We start from the raw sequence: 16,932 nt of genomic DNA on the forward strand, positions 1-16,932 counted from the left end.
AACCTGATGGCATGAACATTGACTTCTCTAACTTCCGTTAATGCCCCTCCTCCCCTTCTTACCCCATCCCTGACATATTTAGTTGTTTGCCTGTTCTCCATCTCCCTCTGGTGCTTCCCCCACCCCCTTTCTTTCTGCCGAGGCCTCCCATCCCATGATCCTTTCCCTTCTCCAGCTCGGTATCACTTTCACCATTCACCTTTCCAGCTCTGAGCTTCATCCCACCCACTCCAGTCTTCTCCTATCATTTCGCATTTCCCCCTCCCCCACTACTTTCAAATCTCTTACTATCTCTCCTTTCGGTTAGTCCTGACGAAGGTTCTCGGCCCGAAACATCAACAGTGCTTCTCCTTATAGATGCTGCCTGGCCTGCTGTGTTCCACCAGCATTTTGTGTGTGTTGTTTGAATTTCCAGTATCTGCAGATTTCCTCGTGTTGACATATTTTTCTCTGCTGGATAGCAAACATAAGTATTATGACTGCAACGGGCTCTGGCAAGGCTGAGTGAATGAGCAAAATTTTGACAAATGGTGTTTAATATGGGAAATTGTGAGGTCAAGAGGAATCAGAAGGCTGATTATTATCAAAATAAAGAGACACTGAAACTGAGCAAAGTGCAGAGAGATCCAGGGGTTCCAGTATATGAATCGCTAAAGTATCACAAACAAGTGCACTGAGTTGTTTTAGAGGGCAAATAGCATATTGTCTTTTCTTGCAAAGGGACTAGAATTTAGAAACAGGAAGGTTTATAATATAAAGGGTGCTAGTGAGAATGCACTTAGAATACTGTGTATAGTTTTGGTCCAAAGCAGATTCACCAGGCTAATTCAAGAACAAAGAAGAACAAAGAACAATACAGCACACTACAAGCCATTCGGCCCACAATATTGTGCTGACCCTTAAACCCTACCTCCCATATAACCCTCCAGCTTAAATTCATGAGAAGATGCTTTCACTTGTAGAAGAATCTACAACAGGGGTTCCCAACCTGGGGTCCACAGACCCCTAGCTTAATGGTATCAGTCCAGGGCATAAAAAAGTTTGGGAACACCTGACATAGAAGAAGAGGACATGGATTCAAAACAAGAGGCTGGTACATAGATTAAGGTATATAGAAATGCTTTTATATAGAAAATGGTGAACTTCTGAATTCCTTCCATAGGGGAGATCAGAAATCCAGATCATTAGAAGTCAAGGTAGTTTAATTCTAGCACTGTCTGTAAGGAGTTTGTACTTTCTCCCCATGACTGTGTGGGCTTCCTCCCATAGTCCTAACATGTATTGGTTAGTAGGATAATTGGAAATTGTAAACTCTGTTGTGTTAGACTGGTGATAAAGACAATAGGTGGGTTGCTTGGTGGGGGGGCTCATTGGGCCAGAAGGCCCTGTTCCATGCTCTATCTCTAAATAAAATAAATTGGCTACTTTAAATGGCCATTTAGTGTAGATAATGGCAAAAAGCATCAAGGGGGGTATTGGTGCTGATGGGCATGTGTGAGGGATGAAAAGCTGCAAAGGCACAGGGAAATCAGGAGAAAAGGAGTGGGACTGATGGAATTGTTCTCCTGGGAGCTGGAGTAGACCTGCTGGCTTCTTTGGATGCTGTTATCAGGTAAGAAAATACTGTGAACTTCTGCGTGGGATACAGTTCAGAATAAAGAACATTGTACCTCAGCTATGGAATCAATGAGGAGCTATGAAAGGGTTTAAATATGTAGATACAGTCTAAAATGGGATAGATTGTAATTGTGTAAGAAGGTATAGTTGCCAAGAGCTGTTTATGGACATTCTTCGGGCAATCAGATTGCTTAGTTTATGCAATCTGACATTTCTTGCATTACAACAGAGTCTATGATTGGCCATGGAAGGAGAAATGAAGTGTGTATTGCCAGCCAAGGCCAGTTTGAAGGATCTGATGGAACAGTTGCGAAAGTCAATGAGGTCTATGGTTAGTCTTTGATGGCATAAACCATGCCTGTGTGGTGTTTGAGGATTAAAGAGTGGGCTGATCCCATTACATGATGGAATGCGTTGGACTGAGCAGACCTGGACACCAGTCTCCTTTGCTTGGGTGCCTTTTTCCCCTCTCTTTGGGAGTGGAACTGAAAGACATCATGGGTCATAGTGATGATCTAATAAGCTAACATTACAAATCAACAAGTGGTGCCAGTACTTGTTTCTTTTCATTTCCCAGAGCTCGCTCCACCTAGCAAACTGAAGGTGGAGAAATCAGAAGAAACTGAGATTGAAATCTCATGGCAAGCTCCGGGAGCCGGCGGTACGCAGGACTTGATTGATGGCTTTGCAGTGACCTACATGTCATACAACGGGGAAATGCGTAAGACTGACTTTGTAGACAAGAGTAGGTCACACCATCTGCTGAGACCACTATCACCGGGAAGACTTTACAACATCTCCATTTTCTCAGTGAAGCGTAACATCAATCAAAATGACATCAGCAAGCCTGCTGTGCTCCACGTGTGGACAAGTATGATTATTCTGTACTCTATTAACACACCTCAACTAAATCCCATCCAGTAACGTTGGTATCCAGGATAGAATCTCCAGAGAGCTCAAATGAAACTTGTTGTTATCCTTGTCCCTGTCTTGACACATAGAGAAAGCTGGGGATGCTTTGCTGCTTGCTATTAGCTCTTTCTGTCTGCTTAATCCAAAATATCTTCTTTCATAGTGGTCAAGCTGTTTGCCGTATAACATACAAGGAAGTGGTCTCAGCACTGAACCCTGTGGAACACCACAACTCACTGGTGGCCGACCAGAAAAGGCCCCCTTTGTTCCCAACCTTTGCCTCTTACCGGTTACCCAATCTTCTGGCCATACTAGTATCTTTACTGTAACACCTGGTTGAGTAACTTGTGGAGGAGCCTCATGTGCAGCACCTTGTCAAAGGCCTTCTGAAAATCCAAGTAAACAACATCCTCTGACTCTCACTTGTCTATCTTGCCTGTTATTTCTTCAAATAATTCCAATAAATTTGTCAGACTTAGTTTCCCCTTAAAGATATCAGCTGACTTTAGCCTATTTTATCATGTGCCCCAAGTAACCTGAAACCTCATCCTTAATAATGGACTCCACTATCTTCCTAACCACTGAAGTCAGGCTGACTGGCTTATAATTTTCTACCTTTTGCCTCCCTCCCTTCTTAAAGAGTGGAGTGACATTTGCAATTCTGTAGTCTTCCAGACCTGTTCCTGAATCTAGTGATTCTTGAAAGATCACTACTAATGCTTCCATAATTTCTTTAGACACCTCGTTCAGAGCCAAGGGGTGTAGTCTTTCTGGTCCACGTCACTTATCTACCTTCAGACCTACACTCATTTCTGCCAACACTCTCCAATCTCCAGATTGCTGCTGCTGTCACTTGCAGTTGGTTGATGCAAGATGCTTATTGCTCTTGTCTACCATTTCTTTGATCCCCCATTACTACCTCTCCAGCATCAATTTCCAGCAATCTGATATCCACTCTTGCCTCACTTATACTTTTTATATATCTGAAAAATACTTCTGGTATCCTCTTTTATACTGTTGGCTCCCTTACCTTCATAACTCATCTTTTCTCTCCTTATTGCTTTTTTAGTTCTCTTCTGTTGGTTTTTAAAAGCTTCCCAATCGTCTATGAACAAACTTCCTCTTCCTCAAGTGGTGCTGTGAGAAGTTACTCAACGTTACTCTGATGTTCTATTCCTATAATCTCTTAATTCCATTAATGTGTGAAACTAATTGCCCTTACTAATTATAAAGTGGGAGAGTCTGAACAGAGACTTTAAACTCTGCCTGTTGTACCCTCTCATTGGTCTGGGCTTCATACCTTGAACCAATTTAGGTTGGTCCATCTATCCATCTATCTGTTTCAGATGCTTGCTCACTCTGCTCTGTATCACCAGCTTTCTTCCTCCTATTCATGGCTCCATCACTATCCTTGGCCAAGTGGAGTAGAGGGACCTCCACTGTTGGCATGAGCTGAGGTCTGGTACTACATGTCATGTAATGGCTTCAAGTAATGGATGTCTCTGTTGTTCCCTGTAGAACCTGGCCCTATTGGAAACTTGTCTGCAGTAAATGTCTCTGCCTCCAGTATATCCATCTCCTGGTTTTTGTACAGTCCAAAACAGGCAGCAGAAAGCACAATTCGATTATCCCTTAAGTCTTCTGACGTGGATAGAGATTCAACAGTTACACTGAGTTCCAATCTCACAAAGTACACCTTCAGGTAAGTCTTCTTCCCCAGCACCATTGGCCTTGTTACATTCATCATTCTGCGAATAAGGGGGATATCCACTGTTGGAAATATTCCCCAAGCTGGGGCATTTGTCTGCAAATAGCACCGTCTACTAGCAGTTAAATTCGCTGCACCCTCAGGATCAACTTTATTTGGGTTGCATAGTTGGGGAGTTGGGACAACAGTTGGATGCTGCACTGATTCAATATCCTGGAGTTATCAAGACAGGAGGAAGTTAACAGAACTCTGACAGAATTCTTATCGCTGCCCAGCAGCTCTTGCTGGAAATCGGTGCAGATGTCAAGCATGAACATATTAATCTTTGCAGTAATGTGGTCATGTCTGCTGTTTAGAAAAATGAGGGCTGATCTTCTCGAAACATAAAAGATCCAAAGAGGCACAATGGTAGATGTCAAGATACTTTCATTTATGCAAGAACCTCAAAGAAAGGAAAATGATTACAAAGTAAGAGGGCGGTCATTTAAAACCAATATTTCCACTCAGATAGTGAGAAACTACAGAATTCTCTACCCTATCAGCTTATAGAGACTGAATTTTTAGAAATTTTTCAAAGATGTAGGAAGAAGAGTTGAGACCAGGAGTAGATGAGCCATCATCATAAAAAATAATGTGGCCGGCTTGATAGAACTCGATATATAAAATTATGAGAGGCATTGATAGTTTAGACAGAATCTTTCCTCCTAGGATGAATATGTCAAATGCTAGAAGGTATAGATTTAAGATGAGAGGGGAAAAGTTTTAAGGAGGTTTATGGGGCAAGTTCTTTCGCACTGAGAGTAGTAGGTGCCTAGATGGTGCTGCCAGGGGAGGTACTGGAAGCAGGCACAGTAACAACATGCAAGTATCATTTAAAAACAGGCAGAGAATAGAGGGATGTAGATTATGTTCAGGCAGATGGGATTAATTTAAATTGAGATCATGGGCTGAAAGGCCATCACCTGTTCTGTTATGTCAATGCTCCTATTTTCTTCTGTTTAGAACCAATTATAGAAAGTGGCCAACAACCACAAAACGTTAGCCTTGGGGAGAGCAGAGCAATGAGCAATCTAAGGCTCTTTAATAAATGCATCTTGCGCTTTTCTTCCTTGTCTTCCTACAGTGACCTTTCTCCAGGCAAACTCTACACAGTGGAAGCTGTGCCTCAGATGGGTCTCAATGGTCAGGAGTACCCCTGGAGGGGTATAGCAACACAGTCACTGCGTGTGTGGACACGTAAGTTCTCTGAAGTTTTCTGCAAAGGTTCACATTACGTTACACCCGAAGATGCGTCAGTTTCGCATCAGGGCAGAATAAATGGCCTGTTACTTTTCAGGTTGCCAAAGCACTGTGTGGGGTCAGGTCATAGTGTGTTCCCGTGTCTTATAAAATCTTCATGTGAAAATAAGATATAGCAGCAAAAGCACAATGCATGGCTCTTTGAGAATGCTCCATTTGAGAAGATCCTGCCTGACCTCATACACATCCAGTGTTGATCCGTTACTCTGAGCATTGATACTGTTTGTAATGGCACCCACACCCCATACAAGGACATTTCACATTAGTCATGCACAAGCTGAATCCAACCACATCACATCTCTCCTATTGGAGCATTGCACAGGAAGTTTGGGGCCATTTTATTTGTGAAGTTACCACTTTGAGCAGCCATGTTTTACTGGGAGAGAAATTTACATCATGGAAAGGGACCTTTGGCAGTGCTTGTTGAAAAAGAGTTACCTAATCCAAATGAAAGGTGCAGAATTGTGGCTGTAGGTCACACCTCTGCGAGGAATGATTAGTTTTCATGCAGCAATCTCTTCAATTATGAAAGGCATAGATAAGATAGAGGCAGGAAAGTTGTTTCCACTGATAGGTGAGACTAGAACTAGGAGACAACCCCTCAAGATTCAGGGGAGTAGATTTAGGATGGAGTTGAGGAGGAAAAACTTTACTCAGAGAATGGTGGATCTGTGGAATTCTCTGCCCAGTGAAGCAGTGGAGGCTACCTCAGTAACTATATTTAAGATAAGGTTGGAATGATTTCTGCATAGTAGGGGAATTAAGGATTATGGGGAAAAGGCAGGTAGCTGGAGATGAGTCCTTGGCCAGATCAGCCATGATCTTATTAATGGCGGAGCAGGCATGACAGGCCAGATGGCCTACTCCTGCTTCTATTTCTTATGTTCTTACGTTATGTATACAACCAAGGTCTTTGTGACACTTAGTCCCGCCATCTTCTGGTTGAAGAAGTCTTTCCTCATCTTTCCTCTTTCCCTATACCAATTTTAACCCCTCTGCTCAGGGCAATAGGTTCTTTTTGTTTCCTCCAGTTCGGTCCCTTCTGATTTTCTATATCTCAGTTAGCTTAGCCCTTAGCTGTATCTGCTGAAGAAAACAACCCTCACTCATCCAATCTTTCCTTGCAGCAATCACTTTTTCAGCCCCAGAAACTTCCTTGTAAATATTTTCACCCTTTCTTGTAATACATGACCAGAATCTTATGGAGCATTTAAGCTAATTATTGTTGTACACAGGTTTGGCACAAATGCTCACTGTTATATTCTATGCCTTGGTTAAGAAAGGAAAGCAAATCTCCGCTCCACCCACCACTAGTGGAACTTCTCAGTGGCCAAACATTCCCATTCCCATTCCCTTCTGACGTGTTGATCCACGGCCTGCTCTTCTTCTGTCAAGATGAGGCCACCCTCAGGGTGAAGGAGTGACACCTTATATTCCATCTGGGTGGCCTCCAACCTGATGGCATGAATATTAATTTTTCCCTGGTTCCTCTACTTCTCTTTCTTCTATTGTTGACTCTGCTCACCTATCAGATCCTTTCCTCTCCACCCGTTTCAGAGCCGAGAGGTAATGATGCAGCTGTATAGGATCCTGGTCAGACCCCACTTGGAGTACTGTGCTCAGTTCTGGTCGCCTCACTCCAGGAAGGATGTGGAAACCATAGAAAGGATGCAGAGGAGATTTACAAGGATGTTGCCTGGATTGGGGGGCCTTATGAAAATAGGTTGAGTGAACTCAGCCTTTTCTCCTTGGAGCAACAGAGGATGAGAGGTGACCTGATAGAGGTGAATAAGATCATGATAGGCATTGATCATGTGGATATTCAGAGGCTTTTTCCCAGGGCTGAAATGGCTAACACGAGAGGGCATAGTTTTAAGGAGCTTGGAAGTAGGTACAGAAGAGATGTCAGGGGTAGGTTTTTTTTACACAGGGTGGTGAGCGTGTGGAATGGGCTGCCAACGACGGTAGTGGAGGCAGATACGATTGGGTCTTGTAAGAGACTCCTGGATGGATACATGGAACTTAGAAAAATAGAGGGCTGTGGGTAAAGCCTAGGTAGTTCCAAGGTAAGGACATGTTTGGCACAGCTTTGTGGGCAGAAGGGCCTGCATTGTGCTGTAGGTTTTCTATGTTTCTATGTTTTTACCCCTTGACCTTTCCCATCCACCTGACTTCAATTATCACCTTCCAGTAGCCTCCTTCACTCCCATCCCCACCACTCTTTTCTGGCATCTTCCCCCTTCCTTGTCAGTACTGAAGAAGGGTCTTGGCCTGAAACATTGACTGTCTATTCATCTCCATAGATGCAGCCTGTGTTGCTGAGCTCCTCCAGCGTTTTGTGTGTGTTGCTTTTGATTTCCAGCATCAGCAGACTTACTCATGTGTATATGAAGCAAAATAATGCCATTTTCAACTCCTTATTGACCTGACTGATTACCTTTACTGATCTCTGGGTGTATACCTCCCTTGTCCCTTTATTACTCCACACCGCTTAATATCCTCTGATTTATTGTGCTGTCCCTTATTGCATGTTCTCCAGGTCTATTACATCACATTTCTCCAGATCAAATCCCAGCTTCCATTTTTCTGCTCAGCTAACCATTTCTTCTCACAATCAAGAGCCTCCCTCTTTACTGTCAACCACATGACCAAATTTTGTATTGTCTACAAAACTTCTCTATCACAGCCCTACCTTTAAACTCAAGTGGCCATACTGACTTACTTACTGCCCATTACACCACCAGCACTTAGGGCAGCAATGAAGGTATTTGAACTCTGCTGATGTTCAGGGCTTCCTTCATCATGTCAGTAGCTTCCTCTCAGTTTTCACTGCTGTCAGACATGCAAGTCCCCGGTGGAAACTCAGGAATACCATCGCACTCAGATATAGAATGATTCTTCATTGCTGTTTCCGTAAGGGTTTTGTTTGACCTGTCAGGGCTGTTAGCATGAGCTAAACCCACAAACCTGGAGGGCCAGAGGACCACTCAGCCTGGTTTCTACCCTTTGACCTGTTTGCCGTAGGTGACCCTACCAAGAGCCAAAGCACAAAGCCCTGACTCCAGACAGCATCACTCTCCAGATCATTGAGGCACAAAAGCCTCCAAACCAAGACAAAGTTGTGGTCCTCTTGGAGGTCAAATGATCATGTTCATTCCAAAATCAAGTGGCCAAATACTGAGCTGCAGAGCTGTGCTGGTAATACAGCAGCCCAACCACCTGTCAATTATTCATCCTTGATTTGTGCTGTTGTGCAAGTTTTGAATCTAATTTGGACCTCTCCCTTGAATCCCACAGACTTTTCATATTGGTACCAATGACATAAGAAGGAAAAGCAAAGAGGTCTTGAAAAGAGATTTCAGAGAGCTGGTAGCAAGCTGAGAAGCAGGGACTCCAGGGTAGGAATTTCCAGTGAGGGTAGAAACAGGACAATTAATCTTTAGGGATGCAAAATAAAAAAGAGTAACAGATACAAGGTGTTGTATCTCAATGCATGTAGTATAAGAAATAAGATGGATGATCTTGTTGCACTATTACAGATTGCCAGGTATGATGTTGTGACCATCATTGAATCGTGGCTGAAGGATGGTTGTAGTTGAGAGCAGAATGTTAAAGATTACACATTGTATTGGAGGGATAGGAAGGTAGGCAGAGAAGGAGGCATGGCTCTACTGGTAAAGAATGGCATCAAATCCTTGTGGGTTGAGTTAAGAAACTGCAAGGGTAAGAGGGCCCTGATGGCAGTGATATACAGGCCTCCCAACAGTGAACCATAGATTATAACAGGAAATAGAAAAGGCATGTCAAAAGGGCAATGTCATGATAGTCATGGGAGATTTTAACATGCAGATCGATTGTAAAAATCAGGTTGGTAATGGATCTCAAGAGAGTGAGTTTGTTGAATGCCTAAGAATGGCTTTTTAGAGCAGTTTATTGTTGAACCTACTAAGGGATCATCTATACTGGGTTGGGTGTATAGTAATGAACCAGAGGCGATTAGGGGTTTATAGTAACAGAACCCTTAGGAATCAGAGATCACGGTATGACTGAGTTCAACTCGAAATTTGATAGGGAGAAAGTGAGGTCTGATGTAGCAGTATTTCAGTGAAGGAAAATTACAGTGGTATGAGAGAGGAGTTGGCCAAAGTAAATTGGAAGGAGCTGCTAGCAGGGATGTCAGCAGAGCAGCAATGGTGTCTGTTTCTGTGGAAAATGAGGAAGGTACAGGACATGTGTATTCCAAAAATGAAGAAATACTCAAATGGTAAAATAGTACAACCGTGGCTGACAAGGGATGTCAAAGCTAATGTAAAAACAAAAGAGAGGGCGTACAACAAAGCAAAAATTAGAGGATTGGGAAGTTTTTAAAAACTTACAGAGAGCATCTAAACAAATCATTAGAAGCAAAAAGATGAAATATGAAAGCAAGCTAGTAATTAATATCAAAGTAGATAGTAAAAGCTTTTTCAAGTATGTAAAAAAAAAATAAGAGATATGAGAGTGGATATAGGGCCACTAGAAAATGAGGCAGGAGAAATAATAATGGGGTACAAGGAGATGGCAAATGAACTAAATCAGTATTTTGCATCAGTCTTCACTGTGGAAGACACTAGCAGTGTGCCAGATGTTGTAGTGTGTGAGGGAAGAGAAGTGGGTGCAGTTATATTACAGGGGAGAAGGTGCTCAAAATGCTGGAAGACCTTAAAGTACATAAGTCACCCGGACCAGATGAACTGCACCCTAGGGTTCTGAAAGAGGTAATGATAGAGATTGTGGTGGCATTAGAAATGATCTTTCAAAAATCATTGAACTCTGGCATGGTGCCAGAGGACTGTAAAACTGCAAATGTCACTCCACTCTTTAAGAAAGAAGGAAGGCAGCAGAAGGGAAATTATAGACCAGTTAGCCTGACCTCAATGGTTGGGGAAGATGTTAGTATCAATTGTTAAAGATGCGGTGATGGAGAACTTGGTCACACAGGACAAGATAGGACAAAGTCAGCGTGGTTTCCTTAAGGGAAAAATCTGTTGTAACTCTTTGAGGAGATTACAATTAGGATAAATAAAGGAGAAGCAGTGGATGTTATATATTTGGATGTTCAGAAGACCTTTGACAAGGTGCTACACATGAGGCTGTTTACCAAGTTAAGAGCCTGTGGTGTTACAGGAAAGTTACTAAGATGGTGAGAGCATTGGCTGATTGGAAGAAGGCAGCGAGTGAGAATAAAAGGATCCTTGTCTAGTTGGCTGCCAGTGACTAGTGGTGTTCCACAGTGGTCAGTGATGGGACCACTTTGTTTTATGCTGTATGTAAATGATTTAGATGATGAAATAGATGGCTTTGTTGCCAAGTTTATAGATGGTATGAAGATTGTTGGAGGGGCAGGTAGTGTTGAGGAAGCAGGTAGGATGCAGAAGGACTTAGACAGATTAGGAGAATGGTCAAGGACGAGGCAAATGAAATACGATGTTGGGAAATGCATGGTCATGCACTTCAGTAGTAGAAATAAATGTGCAGACTATTTTCTAAATGGGGAGAAAATCCACAAACATCTGAGATGCAAAGGGACTTGGGAGTCCTTGTGCAGAACACCCTGAAGGTTAACTTGCAGGCTGAGTCGATGTTGAGGAAGGCAAATGCAATGTTAGCATTCATTTCAAGAGGTCTGCAATACAAGAGCAGGGATGTGATGTTGAAGCTTTATAAGGCACTAGTGAGGCTTCACCTTGAGTGTCGTGTACAATTTTGGGCTCCTCATCTTAGAAGAGATGTGCTGGCATGGGAGAGGGTCCAGAAGCATGTTCACAAGGAAGATTCCAGGAATGAAAGGATTATCAAATGAGGAATATTTGATGGCTCTGAGTCTCTACTTGCTGGAATTTAGAAGGATGAGGGAGGACATTGAAACCTTTCAAATGTTGAAAGGACTAGACAGAGTAGATGTGAAAAAGATGTTTCTCATGGTGGGAGGATCTAGGACAACAGGGCACAGCCTCAGCATAAAAGGGTGTCCATTCAAAACAGAGATGCGGAGAAATTTATTTAAATTTGTGGAATTTGTTGCCATGTGTGGCTGTGGAGGCCAGGTCATTGAGTGTATTTAAAGCAGAGATTGATAGGTTCTTGATTGGACAAGCCATCAAAGGTTACGGGGAGAAAGCCATGGAATGGGTTTGAGGAGGAGAAAAAAAGATCAGCCATGATTGAATGGTGGAGCAGACTCGATGGGCTAAATGGCCTAATTCTGCTCCTATGTCTTATGGTCTTATAATCTAAAACCAACTTCCCTCCGTCGACTTGGTCTACAGCCAACATAATCATAGCCCCCACCTACCCCAGACATTCTCTCTTCTCCCCCTCAGGTTGGGCAAATGATATAAAAGCATGGATTTTTTCCCAAGGCTCAAGGACAACTTCTACCTCACTGTTATAACTATTGAACAGAGCTCACGAACAATATGATAGATTTTTGACCTCACAGTCTACCTCGTCATCTTATTGTCTGCCTGCACTGTACTCTCTCAGTGACTGTAACACCATGTTATGCATTCTGTTATTACCTCAATGTACTAATCTCATGAAATGACCCACACGTGGAAGGCATGTAAAACAAAGTTTTTCACTCTACCTCAGTACATGTCACAATAAGAGACCAATTTTACCTATTTTATTTGACAAGTGGTGGGGACACAGTTTCTGGGTTTTGATGGAAGCTTTTCATTGCTATAGCTGTTGGGTATAAGGAGCAAAGCAAAAACTCTTGTCTATGCTTCTCCTACAGGACCACTCGCTCCTCAGAATCTCGTGCTGCTGAGGGTCACAACGACGACAGCAAATTTCCACTGGAAGAACCCCCCAGCTGGCTCAACTGATGGCTTCATGATGAATATCACAACCAGCCACAGTGTGAAAAGCCGCTACCTTCCTGATGGGAAGTTAACTGCCTACACCCTCCACAACCTGGACACGGGGCGAAGGCACAAGCTGGCACTAATGAGGGTGCAGGACACGGAGAGTGGGAAGCTGGTTAGTGATCCAGCCCATCTGACCTTCAGCACACGTACGTATGAGCAGCAGATCTCCAGATTGCTGAGTAATCTGAGGATGTACTGTACAAGCAAGGATACCGGGCCGGGAGGTGGAAATGAAAGGATGGACTGACCTGGGAAGCATAATGTACCGAGAATGTGGATCCAGTGTTTTGTGCGGATGCTCTGGATTTCCCACACCTGTGTTTACCATATTCTGCATTCTGTTTGTACTAATTATCTTGTTGCAATCCCTCAGTGTACTTACAGAATGAGCTGTAAGAATGGCATGGAAACAGAAGCTTCTTACTGTATCTCAGTATACAAGACAATAGTTTACCAAATGCCACTTGGCATTATTCGGACAGCTGACATAGACTTGAAGTGGCTGAATATCCTCCAACATTGTAAAGATATATGAGAAATTGAGGATAGGAATTAGGGAGATAAAATTGCGAGAAAATGGGTAACATAGTGGTACAGCTAGTAGACCTGTTGCCTTGCAGTGCCAGAGACCTAGGTTCAGTTCTGACCTTGAGCACTGGCTATGTGGGGTTAGTGTGCTCTCCCTATGATAGCATTGGGTTCATCCATGTGTTCTATTTCCCTCATGCATCCCAAAGACTTGTGATTAATAGGTTAATTAGGCACTGTACATTGTCCCTGGTGTAGATGGGAATGTGTGAAAATGGGTGCTTAATTGCTAGCCTGGTCTCATTGGGTCAAGGGTCCTGTTTCCATTCCAGTGTCTCTCAAACATTTAGATGCTGCAAAGAGAATACAATGAAACAGAATGACCTGAGTCTTAAGAGAGAGAGCAGAGATTTGGTAAAGGGATAGGGCAACAGAGCAGTTACAGAATTAGGAGTTGGACCTCATGAGAATGCAGGTACCCTCACACTGTTGTTTATATCTGGCCCTACAAATTTTGTGTCAGACTCAGCCTCCACCATGCAATGAAAGCAGAAAATAGAGGGCATACTCAATGCATTAGGCAGATTCTGCAGAGGGAGATTCTGCAAAGTGAGAGAAAGATGAACATTTGATTTGCAATCATATGCGCATATACAATTGGCAGTGGCAAGCATTTGCAGTGTCAGACATTGGGTGTAAATTCACTGACTTCGATCATTAGAGTCAAGATTTTCATAAAGATCTCCACTGTGTACCAGCATATTCAAGTGTACAGTGCAGTCTGAAGTTGCCTTAGAGAAAAGCAAATTGTTGAAATGATGTTGGAATAAATGAGAGGCACTGGCACTGATGATCACCCTGCATCCTTTGTTAGTGGGAATCCATGGAAGCACAAGCCAAAGAGAAGGGCAAGGAATTGATGAGGGGATATATGATAACCTGTTACAAATCACGGCACAGCCTGACGAGGAGGCAGAAGTCAGCAACAGGAGCTATGAAGACAATTCCCATGCCATAAGGTAGGCACACTGCATAAGTGTTTCAAAATGTCCTTTTTATCCTCTTACCTCCCACTTCATCCACTTGATTTAAGAGTCCTCTGAAGTGTAGAATTTTCGAAGGTCCTAAAGAGCAGGGTGAAAGATGAGGCAGAGAGATGAAACATTGCTCAGTTTTGACAGGGAGGGAGATTATATGTCATAACTGTGTCTGGGTATGTGTCGTTACTTCCGTAAACCAGGTACATAATCTATGTTTCTAGATGTGCTAGTGAGAATATGTTGGCAGCAGTCTGAACAGAAAATCCTAAGGTTAGAGCACCAGACCAACCAGGCCATGACAAAACCAAAACAGTGCCAGCATTTTTAGCTATTTCCCCTCATTGAACTGACAGACAAAAAACAGGATTAGAAAGAAAAGTCAATGCAAAGGTCCTAGAAAACAATCACACATAGTAAAATATTAAGGAGTTATGATAATAGCTGGCTCCCTGAGGTTATCTGAGATTTCTGATCTATCAGGGTTTGAAGTCAAATCGAGTTTGTGGCAGATTTGAAGGCTTGATTAAGGAGTGATGATCAGGTGTTTTAAATGAAGCTTCAATAGGATTCAACCCAGGAAAACTTAATAGAATAAAGTAGGGAACTTCTTACTCTGCTTAAAACCAGCTATGGGCCTAGAGAATGTTGGTGGCAATGTGTGACAGATACTAAAAGATGAGTTTTTCAGTTTCTAACCCATGTATATCTGTCCTTTAAGTACTTTGGGATTTAGCACGTTGAAATCATGCTGAATACATTGATGATACTTTGACATTAATGGTAAGATCAACTTTTAACCTACAAGTCTAATTGCCTTTGACAAGGACCGTATGTGAAGATATTCCTAAGGTATTTATTTATTTAGAGATACAATGCAGAATAGACCCTTCCGGCCCAACAAGCAGCACTCCCCAGCAAACTCTAGACTAATCACAGGACAATTTACAATGACAGATTAACCTACTAACCAGTACGCCTTTTGGCTGTGGGACAAAACCTGACACCTGAAGGAAAACCATGCAGTCAGAGGGTGAAGATACAAGCTTCTTACAGACGGTACTGGGATTGAACTCCAAACTCTGGAATGCCCCAAGCTAACTGCGATGTTACCCTAGTGCCCAGTTGTTAGGTACGATTCCAGGATATTGACTTGACCACTATAAAAGGAAATGCAATATCTTCCAAGTCAGGACAGAAGAAAGAAACTTATCAGCACCGGAAATTCCCATGTGCCCAGTAACCATTCAGGTGGCAGATACTGAGGGGAGAGTAAGGCTCACATAATATGTGATCTGACTTTTTAATTTTAATACTTCAGCATCTGACTCCCTTTAAACTCACCATATCATTCGTGTACGTGCTCCCTCTGACTCATCAGGACCCCAGTTGCTGCACTTCCATGAAACTTACTGGATCCCCAGTTTCTGTAATCCCCTGAAATTTGCTAGAGTCACCCTGTATTCCCTTCTGATTCCCTGTGGCTCAGACTTCCTGTGCTCCAGACTCAGCAGGGCTCTAATTCCCATGCTCCCTTATGACTTCTCATGTACTCTTTGAACTGACCAGGGATCAATTTTAAGTCCCTTTACACTTAATGGCTTCACTAGTTTATGATGCTACTCTGCAATATTGAAACACAGCCAATTAAAGTCTGTTGAAGCAGTAATAAAGATAGCATTCAATAGTCTGGAAAATCTGCCAATCTGGTGTGAAGTCCTGTGTGAGCCTGATTATTTGAGTCTTACTTTATTGAGAAGAAGCTTTGGTGAGTTGCTACAGTGCAATCATTGTTGAGAATGTAGAAGGAGCAAATATTTGTGTCCAATCACAAGCAAGAGTCCTGCCGAAGGGTTTCGGCCTGAAACATCGACTGTACTCTTTTGCATAGATGCTGCCTGGCTTGCTGAGTTCCTCCAGCACTTTTTGTTCTGTGTTGCTCAAATATTTGAGGTGACTGCTCCACTTTACCCTGAATGGTGGCAGACTTCTTGAGTGCTCCTAAAACTGCCATCATTCAGAAAAGCAGAGAGCTTTCCATCACGCCACTTACCTGTACTCCGTAGATGATGGAAAGGATAGAGAATCAGTAGGTGAGTCCCTTGCCCAGTGACTTTAGCCTACAGTTATCTTCACTGTGTGAAACCGGAGAGAATTTGTTCGGTCAGTGTGGAAGGTTGTTAAAATTGTATTTAACCTACATTGTGCTGACTGGGGTGCACATGGAGAGATGGTTGTTTAATACTGCTTTTAGACTTACAGTTGTTCACCGCACTGTAAGCACCTCATCAGGGAAACTGGAAATCAATAAAAAGAAATTTAAATTATGTTGAATTGACTTTTCAGGTACTCAGAAATGCAGGATGGAAGAGGGAGAATCAGTGCCACATTTGCAAATCTGCAGCCCAAGCCAATCACACACCGAGCATGTAGGTACCAGAACATAATCAATTTACATGTTTTATTCATTTTAATATTTCTGGCTTTGATCCTTAAGGATTACATGAATTGTATGTAATTGGTATGCAGAAGCAAAGTGCTTCACAGAAACATAAACAGAAAGAAAGATAATTGAGGATGGTAAGAATAGAAGAACAAACAGATCGATATGAGGAGATTTTGGATTGGGCACTGTCTTTTATCTTTATTCTTATCTCATTTAGTTGTTTTCCTGAACAGCTCCAGAGCCTCCAATCCAACTGGAAAATTTGGAGGAATCTACAAATCGAATCAGTCTGCCCTTTGAGATCCAAGAGTCTGAGACCAATGCTAAGCCTGAGACAAAAAGTAAGCCTGGTGGGAATTTGTTGTGTACCCCTGTTTGTTTCTGAACCTGTGGGTTGATCAGAAGATGGAATAGCAATTTAATAAGGACAACAGAAACGTTAAGGTAGTCAGAGAGTAATCTTATAAAATA

At 42.6% G+C, this 16,932-nt stretch overlaps 1 protein-coding gene across 1 annotated transcript in view; it reads left to right on the plus strand.

The window, feature by feature from the left end:
* The window catches only part of sned1 (sushi, nidogen and EGF-like domains 1), a 131,275-nt gene that overhangs the window by 103,323 nt on the left and 11,020 nt on the right, over positions 1-16,932 (plus strand). Inside the window, exons 18-24 of the mRNA XM_059950254.1 lie at positions 2,195-2,488; positions 4,048-4,231; positions 5,361-5,473; positions 12,318-12,596; positions 13,853-13,997; positions 16,362-16,444; positions 16,695-16,802. Coding sequence (XP_059806237.1) covers positions 2,195-2,488; positions 4,048-4,231; positions 5,361-5,473; positions 12,318-12,596; positions 13,853-13,997; positions 16,362-16,444; positions 16,695-16,802 — 1,206 coding nt within the window. The remainder of the gene's footprint in view (positions 1-2,194; positions 2,489-4,047; positions 4,232-5,360; positions 5,474-12,317; positions 12,597-13,852; positions 13,998-16,361; positions 16,445-16,694; positions 16,803-16,932) is intronic.

This window comes from Hypanus sabinus, chromosome 2 (genome assembly GCF_030144855.1).
Source record: "Hypanus sabinus isolate sHypSab1 chromosome 2, sHypSab1.hap1, whole genome shotgun sequence".
Classification (NCBI taxonomy): Eukaryota; Metazoa; Chordata; class Chondrichthyes; order Myliobatiformes; family Dasyatidae; genus Hypanus; species Hypanus sabinus.